General features: G+C 39.1%; 1 protein-coding gene across 1 annotated transcript in view; it reads right to left on the minus strand.

Annotated features, from left to right (window-relative positions):
* The window catches only part of LOC128214564 (adhesion G protein-coupled receptor L3-like), a 41,482-nt gene that overhangs the window by 14,234 nt on the left and 7,112 nt on the right, over positions 1 to 20,136 (minus strand). The window contains exons 2-16 of the mRNA XM_052921097.1: positions 18,862 to 19,019; positions 14,186 to 14,337; positions 13,637 to 13,755; positions 12,789 to 13,189; positions 12,459 to 12,564; positions 12,170 to 12,273; positions 8,657 to 8,839; positions 8,234 to 8,417; positions 7,796 to 7,915; positions 6,595 to 6,779; positions 6,275 to 6,451; positions 5,394 to 5,497; positions 3,238 to 3,321; positions 2,592 to 2,694; positions 1,074 to 1,227 (exon numbers count right to left, since the gene is read on the minus strand). Of these exons, the coding sequence (XP_052777057.1) occupies positions 1,074 to 1,227; positions 2,592 to 2,694; positions 3,238 to 3,321; positions 5,394 to 5,497; positions 6,275 to 6,451; positions 6,595 to 6,779; positions 7,796 to 7,915; positions 8,234 to 8,417; positions 8,657 to 8,839; positions 12,170 to 12,273; positions 12,459 to 12,564; positions 12,789 to 13,189; positions 13,637 to 13,755; positions 14,186 to 14,337; positions 18,862 to 19,019 (2,334 nt within the window). The remainder of the gene's footprint in view (positions 1 to 1,073; positions 1,228 to 2,591; positions 2,695 to 3,237; positions 3,322 to 5,393; positions 5,498 to 6,274; positions 6,452 to 6,594; positions 6,780 to 7,795; positions 7,916 to 8,233; positions 8,418 to 8,656; positions 8,840 to 12,169; positions 12,274 to 12,458; positions 12,565 to 12,788; positions 13,190 to 13,636; positions 13,756 to 14,185; positions 14,338 to 18,861; positions 19,020 to 20,136) is intronic.

The following is a 20,136-nucleotide window of genomic DNA, read 5'->3' on the forward strand; positions in this document are numbered from 1 at the left end:
TACGTATCATATCCCACAAGATAGAAGTGTTTGACCGCCCACGATACGTATCATATCCCACAAGATAAAAGTGTTTGACCGGCCACGATACGTATCATATCCCACAAGATAGTAGTGTTTGACCGGCCACGATACGTATCATATCCCACAAGATAGAAGTATTTGACCGACCACGATGCGAATCATATTCCACAAGATAGAAGGGTTTGACCTATCACGATACGTATCATATCCCACAAGATAGTTGTGTTTGACCGAACACGATACGTATTTGACCGACCACGATACGTATCATAGTCAACACGATAGTAGTGTTTAACCGACCACGGTACGTATCATATCCAACAAGATAGTAGTGTTTGACCGACCACAATACGTATCATAACACACAAGATAGAAGTGTTTGACCGGCCTCGATACATACCATATCCCACAAGATAGTAGTGTTTGACCGACCACGATACGAATCATAACCCACAAAATGGGAATGTTTGACTGACCACGATACGTATCATATCCAACAAGATAGAAATGTTTGACCGGCCTCGATACGTAGCATAGCCGACGAGATAGTAATGATTGACCGGCAACGACACGTATCATATCACACAAGATATAAGTGTTTGACCGGCCACGATACGTATTATATCCGACAGGGTAGTAGTGTTTGACCGGCCACGACACGTATCATATCCGACAGGGTAGTAGTGTTTGACCGGCCACGATACGTATCATATCCGGCAGGGTAGTAGTGTTTCACCGGCCACGTTACGTATCATATCCGACAGGGTAGTAGTGTTTGACCGGCCACGATACGTATCATATCCGACACGATAGTAGGGTTTGACCGACCACGATACGTATCATATCCGACAGGGTAGTAGTGTTTGACCGGCCACGATAGGTATCATATCCCAAAATATAGTTGTGTTTGACCGACCACGATACGTATCATTTCCCACAGGATAGTTTTTTTTAATCGTATCCAGCGAGGTTGTAGTATTTTACCCTTGATCTGCCACAATACATACCATATCCGACGAGGTTGTAGTATATAATACCACGATACGTACCATATCCGACGAGATAGTAGTATTTGACCCTTGACCTGGCGGCATCAAACACCTGTACGAGCATGAAGAGGATGTGGATACCCTCTAGCAACATCCAGAAGAAGCTTGATGTGAAGAAGAAGTGCAGCACGCCTGCGATCAACGCACACGCAATCTGAAATATGACCTCATTTCAGAACATCTGTTTAAAGATTACTGATAGTACTAGATAAGTTGAAAAAGCTTGTTCGTCTCGATTGATTACTCAAGGGGCCTATTTCAAACACAAACTAACGAGTTACCTTAAGTGCCTACTTTAAGCGTTCTATGAGTGCCCCCCCCCCCCACTCCTGTGTAAAGTACACACGTTTTGTGTATTGATCTTAATCTGTCTTGCCTAAGCTATTTGTCATATCTCAGATTTTCATGTCCTGCTGTCCTACTTTAAAGTAATGGAAGATTTATTAAAGAAATGAAGAAAACATCTAAATATCATACTAGTATATTTTGTTATTTTTCTTTCAAATAAGATTAGATTTTATTATATCAGTGCTTTAAAATATTGAGAGTATTCGTTATATAATATATCCTATAAATATTATTTATAATACATATGTATAAATCATCATTGGAATGGAATTATGATGCATCATCGATTGCTATATATATATAATTATATGATATAACTAGAATAACACAAATTTTACTCTTACTTGATTATTATTTATTTCTCATTTATTTCGGTCAAATACATTGGCTATGCATTTTGTTTAAACAAGATTTAGTATTTGTGAGACAATGAGATTATCTACTTGGGTGAGAGGCAGACAAATAAAGCACAAGATTACTCTCGGCCTGGCGGGGATCGAAGCCACAACCTTTTGGGTGAGAGACAGACAAATAAACCACAATATCACTCTCGGCTTGGCGGGGATCGAACCCACAGCCTTTTTTGGTGAGAGGCAGACAAATATACCACAATATCACTCTCGGCCTGGCGGGGATCGAACCCACAACCTTTTGGGTGAGCGGCAGACAAATAAACCACAATATCACTCTCGACCTGGGATCGAACCCACCACCTTTTGGGTGAGAGGCAGACAAATAAACCACAATATCACTCTCGGCCTGGCGGGGATCGAAGCCACAACCTTTTGGGTGAGAGACAGACAAATAAACCACAATATCACTCTCGGCCTGGCGGGGATCGAACCCACAACCTTTTGGGTGAGCGGCAAACAAATATACCACAATATCACTCTCGACCTGGCGGGGATCGAACCCACAACCTTTTGGATGAGGGGTGGACAACTATACCACAAGATCACTCTCGACGTGGCGGGGATCGAACCCACAACCTTTTGGATGAGGGGTGGACAAATATACAACTATATCATTCCCGACCTGGCGGGGATCGAACCCACAGCATCTTGAATGGGAGGCGGACAAGTATTACCACAATATCAACCACGACCTGACGGGGATCGAACCCAAAACCTCTTCTACTAGACCACCATCACCCTCGATTATTGTACATACCTTATTATCTGTCCTCTGTATACCAGCAAGGAAGAGGATTTCTGCCACGAAGATTGTGAACACGAGATGTTTGTGGATTGAGTTCCGCTCCCCGTTAACGGACCTGCAACAATCGTGGCACGGTTAAATAATGGAAATAATGGGGTAGTGGTTTGCAATATAACGTGTGTTCTTAATACAGAAAGAAGTGAGTACGAATGCATAATGATACTATTGCAACATAAGTTGACTGGCTTCGTTTAACTCATGCATTCCCATGAATAAGGAAAGGCAGGGGACAACAAACCACTTAAGAACAACTTGGCAGACAATTGTTATTGTACATGCTAAGATAAAGTGTTTGCTCTTAAGTTTACTTAAACTTTTAAGGCATTTTATAACTTCCTTATACATGAAATGAGTAATTTATAAGTAAAGAAGTACACAGACAACTGAGGCATCAACTAATCTAGAACAAATAAGTTGTTGGAAACAGTTGTTAAATCATGAAAATACTATTTCAGAAAATCCATGAAAGCTACACAGGTCTTTTCAATATAATAGTTACTTTTTGATTGACTTGGTTAAATTTAGTGTTGCATGCAAATAAACTCCTTGAAATCTACAATCAAGACCGTAATTCTATTAAATCTGAAATAATCCATACCGAGAGGCGGAGCCCGCGTAGCTACTTCCGCCACTGTTACCCCGCTCGTCGGCGCTGCTACGATGTCCTTTGATGCAGCGACAGCTGTAAAAAGGGAACCACTCATGCAGCAAATATCACGTGTTAGTTTACAAGGCACGAGAAAGTTGGTATCTACCGTGCTTTAGTAAAATCAATTAGAATCGAGTTGCTAGTCTTTATATTCATTTTCACTAACATTTTCATATTGACCATTCCCGGTACAGTATGAACAAAGACTGGCCTTTTCTAGGAACCTTTAACACATGCACTCACTGCTAGGTTTCTTTAAATTAAGACATTAAGATCTTTGGGTTTACGTCTCCGAAAACTATCTGGTTAGGCAAGCAATTGTATAGAACACGAACCATTATTCTACCATGCTTGGGTATAGATCAAATAAAGTCATAAACACATTGCGGACTCGTTATCTACATCATATTCCCTGAATTGTCGAAGTATTGCCTACTAAAACGTAATGCATTCAGGCCTCCTACAAAAGATTTAATTAATTTTATAACCGGTTACATTGTTGTTCTCCAATAATCCAATGTATCCGGCCACTGTCACAATAAAGTGTTCACATTTACCAAACAAAGAACCACATGTGAAACCATATTTTGTATTAAGCATTTTCCTAGCTTAAATATTAAAAAGGTTGAATCCTTACACAAACGTCCAGAAAGAGGACATTATTACCCAACACGATTGTAATAAGCCTTAAATTTACAAATATCTTCTATCCGCATGCATAAAGTTTTTACCTGAAGTGGATCATTTGTTTCCCTGCGGCATATGGACAATTTGTTTCCTTGAGGTGTATAGATCAATTGTTTCCTTGAGGTATACGGATCAATTGTTTCCTTGAGGCAGATGGATTAATTGTTTCCCTGAGGTATATGATGGATCAATTGTTTACCTGAGGTATATGGATCAATTGTTTACCTGAGGTAAATGGATCAATTGTTTACCTGGGTTATATGAATCAATTGTTTACCTGGGGTATATGGATCAATTGTCTACCTGAGGTATATGGATCAATTGTTTACCTGAGGTATATCTATCAATTGCTTCCCTGAGATATATGGATCAGTTGTTTACCTGAGGTATATGGATCAATTGCTTTCATGGGGTCTTTGGATCAATTGTTTTCCTGAGGTATATGGATCAATTGTTAACCTGAGGTATATGGATTAATAGTTTCCCTGAGGAATGTTGATCAATAGCTTACCTGAGGTATATGGATCAATTGTTCCCTGAGGTATATGGATCAATTGTTTACCCGAGGTATATGGATCAATGTTTTCACCCGAGGTATAAAGATCAATAGTTTACCTGAGGTATATGGATCAATTGTTTCCCTGAGGAATGTTAACCAATTGTTTCAATGAGGCATATGGATCAATTGTTTCCTTGAGGTATATGGATCATTTGTTTCCCTGAGGTATATGATGAATCAATTGTTTACCTGGGGTATATGACGGATCAATTGTTTACCTGACGTATATGGATCAATGTTTTATTTGAGGTATATGGATAAATTGTTTACCTGGGGTGTATGGATCAATTGTCTACCTGAGGTATATGGATCAATTGCTTCCCTGAGATATACGGATCAGTTGTTTGCCTGAGGTATATGGATGAATTGCTTTCCTAAGATATATGAATTAATTGCTTCCCTGAGATATATGAATCAATTGTTTACCTGAGATATATTTATCAATTGCTTCCCTGAGATAAATGGATCAATTGTCTACCTAAGGTATATGGATCAATTATTTACCTGAGCCATGTGCACCAATTGCTTCCCTGAGGTCTATAGCGCAATTGTTTACCTGAGGTTTTATGATCAATTGTTTACCTGAGGTATATGGATCAATAGTTTCCCTGAGGTATGTTGATCAATAGTTTACCTGAGGTATATGGATCAATTGTTCACCTGAGGTATATGGATCATATGAGGTATATGATGGATCATTTGTTAACCCGAGGTATATGGATCGTGTGTTTACCCGTGGTATATGGATCATTTGTTTACCCGAGGTATATGGATCAATTGTTTACCCGAGGTATATAGTTCATTTGTTTAACTGAGGTTTAAAATCATTTTTACTGAGGTATGTGGATCAATTATTTACCTGAGGCAGACAAAACTAAGCCAGCTGAAGAAACAGCAGATGACAGAGATGATGATCCCGGCGTAGGTGATGTATGACAGGACCACCGCATGTACACCCTTGATCTAGCGACAGATGATTGTATTGGTTGTATGAGTTAGATGATCATATTATACACCAGTCATTTGTAACGCCGGCCCCAAGGTCCGGGGAATAGTGGGGACTTTGAATTTCGGTCCACCCAAGCCCGGGTAAAATCCCGCCCTGTGGGGACGAGCCGCCAAAGGCCCTCCGCACCCCAGGGACCCTGGTAAGGCCCATTCCCCGCTAATTTTGGCGCGAAGACAAAACCATCGCATTAACCTGGAAGGTAGAAGCACGGCCCGTTTCTCCGGCTATCACCGGTATACCCCTGGACCTGGGGGAACGTGGTTACAATTGACTGATGCATTAGGTATTACATTAAGACGACCATATACATGTTTATTATTATTATATTTGGTTTTAGAGACATGTGTTCATACACTTTATTAAATTCAGATGATCATAAACGTTATTAGAGTCATTTGATCATATTTTTCAGAGACAGATGGTCATGTGCATGTATGTTATTATAGGCTGATAAGCATATAGGTTATTATAGACGAATGATTATATGGGTTACTAGAAACATATGATCAAATTTTATTCGGAAAAGATGATAACAGATGTTGTTTGAAACATATTATAATACAGTTTATTAAAGTCAGATGAGTAAATTAGCATATCTATTCAAAAGGGATATGATCCATTTGTATGGTTTTTGCAACATGATCGGAGCAATGCTTAATTCAACCCCAATGTGGTCACCTGCCGCCACGAATGGGAACGCGATATACAGGAATAGAAGTACGTTGGACTACCTCTGTTTTATGGATGTCCATGAGAACGGCGAAACTAGTGAGGTGGTCACAGCGACACAACGTGTGGGTATCGTTAGTTTTGTCCAGGGCACAGCCCTTCTGGGACCAGGAGCCCGTGAAACCAAGGCTATAGTTCCAGAACGAACATTTGGGCTGGTATCGCTCAACCCCGTCCATCTGCGTACCAAGTGAATAAATGCTTTTGTTAGTTTACTTTTGACACAGTTCCGATGGAAATCAAGAAATGGCATTTTATCCGTCGTAAGGTTACCCTATACTTGGTTTAGTGGTGTGGCTACGACAAGCATGTAACAATGTACCTTTTTCGTTTTGAAGGCTATTATAACCGGCTCCGTCAGCTGCACCTCCCCCTCAGTTCCTCCGAGACTGGCGCTCAGCATGCGGCTGGCCACACGGCGCTCTGACGTCACATCCGCTGGCTGCTGGGGTTCCAACAGTCCGCCAAGTGTTCGATACTCTAGGAATACCGCCCGCGATATGCCGCCTTGAATTGCAGATTATGTTGTTCATGTCTATGTTCTTGGTTAAAAGGGTTTCTTCATACAAACACTCAATATGGTATTGCTTTTTAATCCCCCGCAACGGAATTAGGAATGGAGGGTAATATTGGAATGCACTTCGTCCGTCTGTTAGTCTGTCTGTCCACACACACGAATGGGTATATATTGGGTACTAAGTCCTTCATTACTTATAGCAGATAAAATTTGTTGGGTAGCCTTGTTGGGTGGGGTTAGTTAGGGTTAGTAGGGCTTTAGTGGGTATATTTTTATAATGGGAGTAATGGTAAAGTACCTAACAAAGGTCGATATGTGGGAACGTCCGTCCGTTCGTCCGTTTGTCCGTCTGTCTGTCGTGTCCGGGCCATAACTTACTTATGCATTGATGGATTACCCTATTACTTGATACAAATGATGTCCGCATCGAGACGATGTGCAGTGACATTGACCCGCGTCCATACCTCAAGGTCAAGGTCACACGAGCCATTTAAATGAGTACACTTGCTCTTGTCCGCGCTATAACTTACTTATGCATTGATGGATTTTGTGCAGTGAGCTTGATCCGTGTCCATATCTCAATTGTCAAGGTCACATCTGACAGTTAAAGGTCAGAGTACACATGCTTGTTTTAGCCAAAATATCATTGACATTTATCTTACCTACACTACAAACAATATGAATAACTTTATTTGTATTTTCTATATTCCCACTCTTGACTCGTGGTTTTCTACAATTTTGGTCACATTCAACGTACCAGTCAGGTTACGAGAAAAACAAAATATATTTAAAAACAACGGCGGAGGCTATAGCCGTCCTTTGGACTGCCTTGTGAAATATTATTTCTAATTCGGTATCAACCATTTTTATTATAAAAATAAAAATAGTAAAAAATAGCACTTTAAATAACTGAACATCTGTATAAAACTGTTTCCGTGAAATTGAAAAAGAATCTTTATAAATATTTACTATATTTTCATTTTTATTTTTCACCTTTTTACCCTACCTGAGCTATGAGCTAATAAATTTTCCTCGGGTATGTAGAAAGAGTTATCTTCCCTTTGAAACTTCACATTTCCCTCCTCTGGAAGCGTGTTCGCCATTGACAACACGTGCACTTCAGCGGCTTAAATCAGACAATTTCATACATATATTAAGCGTGTATTATATATATAAACTTCAGTTCATCTGTACATGGAATCACTTCCAATATTTTATTTAATAATATATTTGTGTAACCGTTCCGATTGTCATGGCAAGACTTTAACGTTGTCGCTGAAATTAGAAAAAAAGAATACTGTTGACCCGTCAAGTAATCTTTTTAAAAAACCAACAACCCTAGTTGAATTGCATTCTTAACACATTGTTCCCTGCGTTTAGCTAATTTACCCCAAACCACGTCACTTAAGTATTAGAACATCACCTTTGAACCTCAAAATGTTACCTATGTTCTCGTTCTCAATCGTCTGAACCCCGGGTTCCGTGAACGTTTCCGCCATCGCCAACGTCACGCTCTCGACGAAACGCATGAGTGAGGCGGCAACTATTCGTTTTGACGCCGGCTCCATTCCCGCCCACGTGCTCTTCTTGTCACTGGCGACAAGACCGCTTCCACACTTTAGGACGTCCTAAAATGAGCATTATTACATTTCAAAAACTGTGGATTCAATCTAATTGCAGAACTTCCGATGCAATAGTAGCAGCAGCAGCAGAGCAGCAGCAGCAGCAGCAGCAGTAGTAGTAGCAGCAGCAGTAGCAGCATCACCAACCACCATCGTAAACAACAGGACTGTCTTGTAATGAACTGAAGCAACCCCACCACTGCATGGTCTGAATGTCAAATATAAGTAACAAAACAAATAAATACCTTTATGATGGTTTCGGCCTGTGAGGCGTTGTTGGGCTTGGCGCGACCAGCCGTCTCCAAGAGGACGGTCGTCTGGTAGAGGTCCTGTTCCGACATGGCCGGGGTTTCGCCTGCGGCCGCCAAACTTCCGGTGAACGTCAGCGCCGCATCTGTGTTACAGGGGTCCTCCAGAAACGATTCGCTCTGAAAACAAACAATGCAAGAAATGTGCATTATTAAATCAACGCCAAATCAAAAGACTGTGCCAATCACGTGACTGGTGCTTTATGGGGCACATAATCAAAGGAATGCCATAGTTCATCTAAATATATTTCTAAACGCAGATTGACACTGTTGTTACTGAATTGACAAATAAATTCAATGACTGGCTAACACGAACGGCAATGTAGGCAATAACATAAAAAAGCACAAACATACGAGTTATTTGTCAGAAATTGTAAAAACAGTTCGTATAATTATTGAATAATGTTTGGAAAGAAGTTAAAAAAATAGGATATGGCATTGCATTTAATGCATTTTTAGATTTCTCAATCACTGAAAGTGTCCGGAAAATAATGGAAAACTGCAGCGTCTAATGATTAAATCTTGTACGCCGGAATTACATTAACCAAGCCACTAATGCATTTAGATCTACAAATGCATTTAATTACATAATACCACTTTATGAAATAACAGATTCGGCAGACATGAAAATTTAAGACAGTTTACCGGGGGATCTATAGCTGTTGCATGGGTGCATTACTTTCACAATCAGCAGTATTGTGCAGCGGAGTTAAATGAAGCAGCACTCATTGATTTCTCCTTTATTATATTTGATAAACGAACTAAACAACATTCATGGAGATAAATCAAGATCGAAATGCGTTTATCACAAACGATTTTCACATCCGTGTATCGTATCGTCACCCTACAGCAGACACCTTCACAATAATAGACGAGATATGGCATGTCAGTTTAAACATTATATATTTTGCTACTATTGTTAAGAAATTTATGATAACTATTACGAAGTCATCACTCTAGTAGGCAAGATGTTGTGCGAGTGTGTGGGGAAACCGTTGTGTCTGGGATAAAACCCACGTGACAGACTTGGTGACCACTAGCCAACCTCACATTCGACAAAGCCTGAAATGAGATTCGAACCGGGGTCGCTTTATTGATAAGAGACCACGACTATTGATGTTCCATTACACCAATGATAAACTTAAGAAAAGAATAAACCATTGCCATTTTTGGTAAACTGACAAACATTACACACGCATCAGCCACACAAAAGGGACTCATTTGGTACTATATATCACGCCTCGGCCGGACAAGAGGAATACATTTGGGAACCATATAACACGCCTCGACAGGACACCAGGGATATATTGGAACTTTTTATCACGCCTCGACAGGACACAAGGGATACATTGGTATTTTTTGTCACGCCTCGGCAGGACACGAGGGATAAATTGGTATTTTTTGTCACGCCTCGGCAGGACACGAGGGATACATTTGTTACTATATATCACGCCTCGGCAGGACACGAGGGATACATTTGTTACTATATATCACGACTCGGCAGGACACGGGGATACATTTGTTACTATATATCACGCCTCGGCAGGACACTGGGAATACATTTGTTACTATATATCACGCCTCGGCAGGACACGAGGGATACATTTGTTACTATATATCACCCCTCGAAAGGACACGAGGGATACATTTGTTACTATATATCACGCCTCGGCAGGACACGGGGAATACATTTGTTACTATATATCACGCCTCGGCATGACACGAGGGATACATTTGGTGCTATATATCACGCCTCGGCAGGACACGAGGGATACATTTGGTGCTATATATCACGCCTCGGCAGGACACGAGGGATACATTGGTATTTTTTGTCACGCCTCGGCAGGACACGAGGAATACATTTGGTACTATATATCACGCCTCGGCAGGACACGAGGGATACATTTGGTGCTATATATCACGCATCGGCAGGACACGAGGAATACATTTGTTACTATATATCACGCCTCGGCAGGACACGGGGAATACATTTGTTACTATATATCACGCCTCGGCAGGACACGAGGGATACATTTGTTACTATATATCACCCCTCGGCAGGACACGAGGGATACATTTGGTACTTTATATCACGACTCGGCAGGACACAAGAAATACATTTGGTACTATAAATCACGACTCGGCAGGACACGGGGAATACATTTGGTACTATATATCACGACTCGGCAGGACACGAGGAATACATTTGTTACTATATATCACGACTCGGCAGGACACGAGGGATACATTTGGTGCTATATATCACGACTCGGCAGGACACGAGGAATACATTTGGTACTATATATCACGCATCGGCAGGACAAGAGGGATGTATTTGGTACTATATATCACGACTCGGCAGGACAAGAGGGATACATTTGTTACTATATATCACGACTCGGCAGGACAAGAGTGATACAATTGGTACTATATATCACGACTCGGCAGGACACGAGGAATACATTTGGTACTATATATCACGACTCGGCAGGACAAGGGAATACATTTGTTACTATATATCACGACTCGGCAGGACAAGAGGGATACATTTGTTACTATATATCACGACTCGGCAGGACAAGGGGATACATTTGTTACTATATATCACGACTCGGCAGGACAAGAGGAATACATTTGGTACTATATATCACGACTCGGCAACACAAGAGGGATACATTTGGTACTATATATCACGACTCGGCAGGACACGAGGAATACATTTGTTACTATATATCACGACTCGGCAGGACACGAGGGATACATTTGGTACTATAAATCACGCATCGGCAGGACATGAGGAATACATTTGGTACTATATATCACGCCTCGGCAGGACAAGAGGGATACATTTGTTACTATATATCACGACTCGGCAGGACACGAGGAATAAGTTTGTTACTATATATCACGACTCGGCAGGACAAGAGGGATACATTTGGTACTATATATCACCCCACGACATGACAAGGGGGATACATTTGGTGCTATATATCACGCCTCGGCAGTACACGAGGGATACATTTTGTCCTATATATCAAGCCTCGAAAGGACAAGAGGAATTTATTTGGTACTAAATATCACGCCTCGGCATGACAAGAGGGATTCATTTGGTACTATATATCACGCCTCGGCAGGTAACAAGAGATATATTTAATACTAAACATCACGCTTCAGCAGGACAAGAGGGATACATTTTGTGCTATATATCACGCCTCGGAAGGACAAGAGGGATTCATTTGGTACTTTATATCAAGCCTCGGCAGGACACGTGGGATTCATTTGGTATTTTATATCACGCCTCGGCAGGACACGAGTGATTCATTTGGAACTATATATCACGCCTCAGCAGGACACGATATATACATTTGGTACTTTATATCACACCTTAACACTCTAGAAATATTCGACCATATTTGAATTAAATTGTTGCATATATAACAGAACTGTTACCTGTCTGGTAAGATTCTGGACAGCCGGGGAAGTACACTGTTGAACATTGGGCGTTCTTTGCCAGCACACAACAGGGTTCCGAAAACAGTGCCATATTGCATTTCCTAGGAAAATGAAAACAATGTTTTTTTTGTATAAACATTAACACATGTTTGTTCATAGATTATGTTGAAAGGCATCTTTATTTGAATTGAAGTATATTAAAATCCAGACAAAAAGTTGTTCCAAAAGTACGATTATCAAAAAAAGAATCGGTTGGAGCCTGAAATACGTGTATCGTGTGACGTACCGTGTTCACACTGGACCTGCACGGGTCCGGGATTTGAGCGTGGCCACGATATCCCGAACGCCTGCACGGGCGGGCACGTGCTCTCGTAGTTCACAGCGTAACAGCCCTGTCGTGGTAGATAATAGGTTTCTCATTTCAAATTACAATAAGGGTTGATAATTATATATGGTATTTTTTATTGAATGTTTCGCTTTTGATGTAAATTTAGAACGACATGTAGACAGTAGTATTGACAGAAAATGCCTTTTTTACTAGTATTTCAAATTGCGGTATAGTTTGTCAACTATTGTTTTTACGACGTGTTACATTTTTATTGCGCGGTAAACATACTTTGAATTTGTCCAATTCAGCTTCCCTTTCTTCCTCTTCAGACGGCACTGGTGGGTTGGTTTTGCTTGTAGACATGTTAGTGTTCGGTGTCGTCCGTTCTGAGTCTGAGCCTCCTTCACCACTGGTAGTCGCCGCCTGGTCCGCAGCATCAGTCACAAACAGGTGACATGTAGTCGAAGCATCATGTTCTTGTGTGACTTCCGGAAGTTCCGTCTGTTTATCCATGTGGTTTCGCGTCGGCTGGTTTGGACCGACATTGGGTGTCGTTAGCTGATTGGTCGGCTGCCAGGTCCGCCCAGTTTTGATTTCCGGACCAACGAAAGTGAATTCTTGTTTCCTTACCACCGCATTAGTGTTGGTGACTGGTGTTGGAGTTGTGGGGGCGGTTAAGGTTGTTAAAACTTTAGAAAAAGGAACAAATATATTTTTTGTTTATGTGAACTATCTAGAAAGTTTACGTGTAAAGGTGATTGATTACTTTGGTCTGAAATCAGTGTTTTATTTGTTGCTGGTTTCGAAAAACAGTGATATTAAATTTCTATTAAAAGGTTTGTTTCGGTTACATTGATCATTAATTAAATTGATGACAAAACATCCATTTCATAGTAGGAAAACTAACCTGAATACCTAATGAAACTAAACATATCTATGATAAAGATATGTACACATTATAGAGTTAAATGATTAATCTGACTTCTGACCATTTGAAATTGTACATTTAGGTCCTGATTCCAAGATTTCACATCAATTTATGTTGATATTTTTGCGTACCATCAACCAACAAAAAAGTGCCAAAAGGGATAATATTTAAAAATTCGCAATTTCACATGGCAAAATTCCGTAAATACCTGTACGGTTTTGTTCACAGATGAACGGGTGTTTCATAGAACATTTAGAATCCTTAAGGAGCCCCTTGATATCGAACACAGCACAGTGCTCCCTCCTCGGAAATCCCAGCCCCCAGTTACTGGAGTAAATATTGATATGAAAGTATTATGGCGAAATAGTGAGTTATTGTTGTTGTTGTTGCTGTTGATGTTGTTGATGTTGTTGTTGTCGGTGGTGGTGTTTCAAGTCGTAATGTGAATGTTGTGTATATATAAGGCAAACACTGGTCGTAGTATGTCTTCATGAAATATCACCAATAATAATAAATAAACACTGATGACGTAAACAATTAATTGCTGCCAGTAATAAGAATTTTTAATGATGTTCCACCAAAAATTTTTTTTCGTTAACTTTAGTTGGTTTTGGACGCATATATGTCATATCATGAATTGACCTCCAAATGTAATCATAACCTTTGAGAAAAAAGGGGAAACGATCGGTGTATAACTAGTTATTATTAAATCGTAATTCCTTCTTATCATCATTCGAAAGTACGTAAAGCTACTTACGTGAGTCTCCAGTTAAATTCTTCGCCACTAGTCCAGTTCCATTTTACGGATTCGCTATCAAACTCTAGCCCCACCCACCAGTCCAAGTATTGTAGGAATTCGTCTGACCGTTGATTGAATAATATCCTCTTCGTTTCATTAACTACACCTTCCTGCAATATGATATGGGCCCTGTCAAACGCTAAAGGCTTTAATGGTCGACACTAACGGGGTCCCGGAATCCCGAGGACACCAATTTTTTAGAAGAGACACCTTAACTTCGAAGTCCGGTATTCCGTCGGGACACTTAAAATTCTTACCGATAAAAGCTAAAAAATTATCAATACATAAATTTATAGCGTTTCATTAATTTATTATCTAAATTTGGGTCCCCCTAAATTTCTTGACAGTGCATGTATAAATGGTATTATTATTATTATTATTATTATTATTATTATTATTATTACTATTATTATTATTATTATTATTATTATTATTATTATTATTATTATTATTATTATTATGACGTTACACACACAAAAGCGAAAGTATAGCTGACCTTTTTACTGTAATTACGCCATCAATCTATAAATAAACAGGTCATTTCACAGAGCGCATGCGGTTTAACGCTTCCGTTTTGTTGTTTAAAATATCAACAAGGTAAGATGTGAAAGAAATTTATTATCGGTACAATATGTGGAATTATTTTGTTCATGTGTCAGAACCTCAAAAAAGATGCCAACACTGACGACTTTGATGCCTTAATGATGCGACCGTCGAGTTGTTACAGAAACATTTACACGGATGCGAAACAGTGGCTCCAGCTCTTTTAGGCGCTGTGTATAAAAGAGAGCCAATGACACTTCCGAGCTAGAGCAAAAGTACGGATATCATCGTAAAACGTAAGTATGACTCGTTATTTTATCTAATATCACAATTATGAGGGTTTATTTGAGAAATCGGGGAATGCAGTGCCATATCAATATGTTTAATCTTCACACGTATTTCGGTTATTTTGTAAACATATTGTTCATGGAGTTATAAAACCGATTCTCCCATCAAACAAATGCTTGTTTATAAACAAAAGTAGAACATTTTCACCAATTTTCAGCTAAATTTTACTGAAGAAGCTTACATTTAAGATAAAACCAGTATTATCGAGTGCTTTTATTTTGTCGGGAATAAAAATAACCGCCTGTTTACCGGAATAAGCATGTTTATACTCTTTTTCTGGGTTGAGCTGGAGCCAAAAGCTAGGGAGCTGGAGCCAAAGCGTGGAGGCTGAGCCAATACGCTGTATAATTATGCACGTTTTGATGAGAAATGTCGGGAGTTTCCGAACGCTAAATTCTTTATTAATAAAGATTACTGTATAAAAAAAACTGTAATATGTATTACTCCTCGATATGTTCCAAGTCAGAAAGTCAGATGTGCAGCAAAAACTGGGATCTATTTTGATCGGAAAGATATATGTTTATTCATTTTGTTTATATATATGAAAATGGGCGAGGATACTTATAAGGTGTTTAATTCTTTAAGTTATTGTTATAATAAAGCAAACCCGTGTTGTGTTATATTATGATAAATTGATTAAGTTTGACAATATCTGCATCTTAAAAGGGTTAAGAGATTTTGAAAAGTGTTTTAATCAAAGTCGGATGGTAAAGAAATAAATGCGATGAATTTCCATGTACAACTTTTGAACCGTAATGTAAAGAAATACATTAGTTTTCAATGACAAAAAATGTACACTTAAACCAGTTAGTGATTCGTTTTAAGTCTGGCGTTGTGGCTGTACTATCGGGTACCATCACTATACCCACAATGTCTAACAACTAACTTTGTCAATCCCAAATGAAATACCACGTACACACACTGATGTTTATTGGTTAAACATCGTGTGCTTACTTGTATTACGACCTTGCTGGTCGAAGAAACAATGAATTATTGTAAGAATGCACATAATTAAAGCAAATATTATTCAACTGTACAGAAAAATAAGAAAAATAAGAAAAATAACACTAACACGTATTCAATCCGATTGGTGTACTAGCAGTCATTTAATTTCTGAGTTGATGCAATTTAGCACATAGTTTACCAGTTTTTCGTTTATCTAATCTTTGTTAAATGACACACTTTCTTTGACCCACTACAATTAATTTATTTTTGAATCTGATTGGAGTAAAACACTCATCAGGAAACAGTAGCCATACAATTATAAAGATATTGTGAAAGGATTGTTTAGCTCCATCGACATTTCTGAGATTGCAACGCCCATTATCAGATGAGTTGCATTAAATATTCATAAATAATTATATGTTTTAAAAAATACAGCAATATCTTAACACTTGTTATAAATACAGGACTTCAACTATTCCAAATATGCCGAGTTGAGTGCATTATCATACAGCGTATTGGCTCAGCCTCCACGCTTTGGCTCCAGCTCCCTGGCTTTTGGCTCCAGCTCAACCCAGAAAAAGAGTAGAAGCATGCTTATTCCGGTAAACAGGCGGTTATTTTTATTCCCGACAAAATAAAAGCACTCGATAATACTGGTTTTATCTTAAATGTAAGCTTATTGATTGATATTCAGCTGAAAATTGTTGAAAATGATCTACTTTCGTTTGTAAACATGCATTTGTTTGATGGGAGAATCGGTTTTATAACTCCATAAACAATATGTTTACAAAATAACCGAAATATGAGTGAAGATTAAAATATTTATATGGCACTGCATTCCCCGATTTCTCAAATAAGCCCTCATAATTGTGATATTAGATAAAATAACGAGTCATACTTACGTTTTACGATGAGATCCGTTCTTTTGCTCTAGCTCGGAAGTGTCATTGGCTCTTTTTATACACAGCTCCTAAAAGAGCTGGAGCCACTGTTTCGCATCCGTGATTTACGGCACAAAAGAGCCGTATCGTACTATTCAGCATTCTTTGTTAATTGGCATCCTACTGATCAATATCCTTTGTTAACCTTAAAGACATATATTTTAATGCTTAGATCAAAACATTATAGAAATAACCTTCCCAAAGTTTTATTAGTTGTCTTGAATCATATATAAAAATTTATGAAATTTTGGCACGAAAATTAACATAAACAATTTTTCGGTCATCTGCTCTTCCAGTATACACTACACCTCTTAGGTAGTCTAATTGATTTATCAGCAAACCAGATGTAATGTTCCTACAGTCTTTTAGCACCGACATATGGCAAGACCCTGAACCATGACATATTTATGGGTATTTTCCGAAAATCTAAAAATAGTAACAACTTTAAGATTTTGTTATCCATTTTTGGTTTTGACTGAGAACAAAAGGGACAATCTACCGCTTTTGAACCCAATCTACCGACTTGGATACCCAAATCTTCATTTCTACCATTGCCAGAGGTTCACATGTCTGACATTGTGCTACTAACTTGTCATTACATGCTCTTGAATACATGTATAACATGGTGTATACTTGAATTTCAAATCGAATAGTGTCTTACTGCATGTGTATGTTGAATTTAATACTAAAGGCTAAACAATGAGAAAATTGTAAAAAGTGGAAGGGACTCCTCATTTCAGGAAGGGACACCTGATTTCAAATGTTGGTGTCCCTTCGGGATCCCTTGGACAAAAGGTTAGTGTCGACCCCTAGACTCACAAAAGCCCGAGGAATAATAAAATTTGGCGATTAAGGAAAGGCACACATTATCCCAAAACAGACGCACATTATTGTTTTACGGGCATACACTATTCGAAATCTAACGCATTTTTTAATTACAGACACGCACAACCGATAACAGATACACATTATTAGATTCTGATTTATCGATTACAGACATATTAAATGTTTTGGTATAAAAACTTACCGATAACAAGAAAACATGTTTCAGTTACAGTAACTCACTTACCGACAATGGGCACACATGTTTGGGTAACAGTAACACACTTATCGATAACATGCACACAGGTCTCACTTACCGAAAACATTAACTCCCTTTTAGATAACGCACACGCACCCCCTACACAAACGCACGTACGCACACACACGCACACACACACATACGCACACGCATACAAACGTACTCACGCACACACACACGCGCGCACACACACACGCACGCACGCACGCACGCACGTACGTACGCACGCACATACGCACACGCATACAAACGTACTCACGCACACACACACACACGCACGCACGCACGCACGTACGCGCACGCACGCACGCACGCACGCACGCACCCACGCACACACACACACACACACACACACAAACGCACACACACTGATTAGATACACACTATACAGTTTTAATTTACAGACGAGCACTATTCGATAACAGGCACGCGCATTTTGTTGAAAGACACAAACTATTCGTTAACAAACGTTCAGTATTTGATAACAGACACACACTATTCATTAACAGACACAAAATATTCGTTAGCAGACACACACTATTTTTAACGGACAGTCACTATTCGATAATAACAGCAAAACTATATGCGTCAATAATAACACACTACTCGTTAATAGACATAAACTATTAGTTAACAAACACTACTTTTCGATGAAGGACACATGCTATTGGAAAACGGTTTACACACTATTTAATAGCATGCGTATTTCTATAGCCATTCATTTGACGATAACAGACAGAGGTAACGAATTTTATTATAAGACTATATGCACTTACTCGTTCTTCAAGGTCACTGATCACAAGCAGGTACCCGCCCATTGTGTCGCACATGGCGGCTGCTTCTGATTGCGTTTTCAAAGTGGTGTTGAAGTTAATACATGAGCGATGGATGGGCGTCCATGGTTCCAGGCATATAACTTTCACTTCCGAGGAGGCTGTGAAAAAGACAGATACTGTTAACAATAGAAACGTTTTTCATACAAAAAGATGGATCGTGTTAGTCATGGTTTGTTAACAGCTGCCAGTAAAGACTTTGCTAATTTAGAATGAATGTAAATGAAACAAATCATCTGATAACAGATTGACAGAAGCTGAGGCATAACAAAAATGTGTGTTACCCTTATGTTGTTATTGGTACTGGGTATTTTCTGACCGCTATTTGGTACCATCTTTCTGGTTGTTTCATGATTTGAAAAGACGCCTGAATATAGTATTTCATACTTAGAGCTCTGGTAAACCTAAATTCAGACGCATTGCCGCTGCTTTGAAGAGAGACAATCATGATATTAAGATACAACTTTACCACACAAAATCCCGACCTACCAACTTTGGGGCTTTGTAATAGGAAACAAACACCAATTTTAAGTTGTTTCGTCTTATGTTGATGTTCATAAAGAAGATACATTGTAATGACGGATATAACTGGTATGTTTAGTGAGTGATAGCAAATGTGAACAATAAAAATAATAAAAAGGGCCACACACACACGTGTTTCCGAAGATGGGGGAAATAATTTTAACTAATTTCGCTAGCCTTCGTCGATTTAGCAATAGTTTTCCGTGTAGTTAGTTTCTGTCTTATTAAATGGACACGCATGCACGCAATGAAGCAATCACAAGACATAACACGTGATAAACAGTCAAATTGTAAGTCATGTAGATTAGTAATATAAGTTATCAAGGGGTTCCGTTTGGAAATTCTATAAATATACTTTTCTCCAAATGCAATTAATAAGTGTGCACTTATTTATTTTAGCGTGATTTTGACCAAAGCCGATTGCTACGAAAATCAGTCCAGACTCCATGTCGAGTGACAAATGGGTCTCCAGTGGTTTGAATTTAACCCACAACCTCTTGTGTGGTGACGGAAATCTATAACATCAGATCAATCTAAATACAAAAGATGAAATACTACACGAGTATTTATAGTACATAGTATCTACTTGGTTGCCAATGCCTGCATTTTGAAGAGCGGGCTAATTTTTGTGTGCAAACAAGTATAATATTTTGCAAAGCAAGCTAATCATTGATATCATTAAGAGCAAAAGGAAAG

Source organism: Mya arenaria, chromosome 13, assembly GCF_026914265.1.
Source record: "Mya arenaria isolate MELC-2E11 chromosome 13, ASM2691426v1".
Lineage (NCBI taxonomy): Eukaryota > Metazoa > Mollusca > Bivalvia > Myida > Myidae > Mya > Mya arenaria.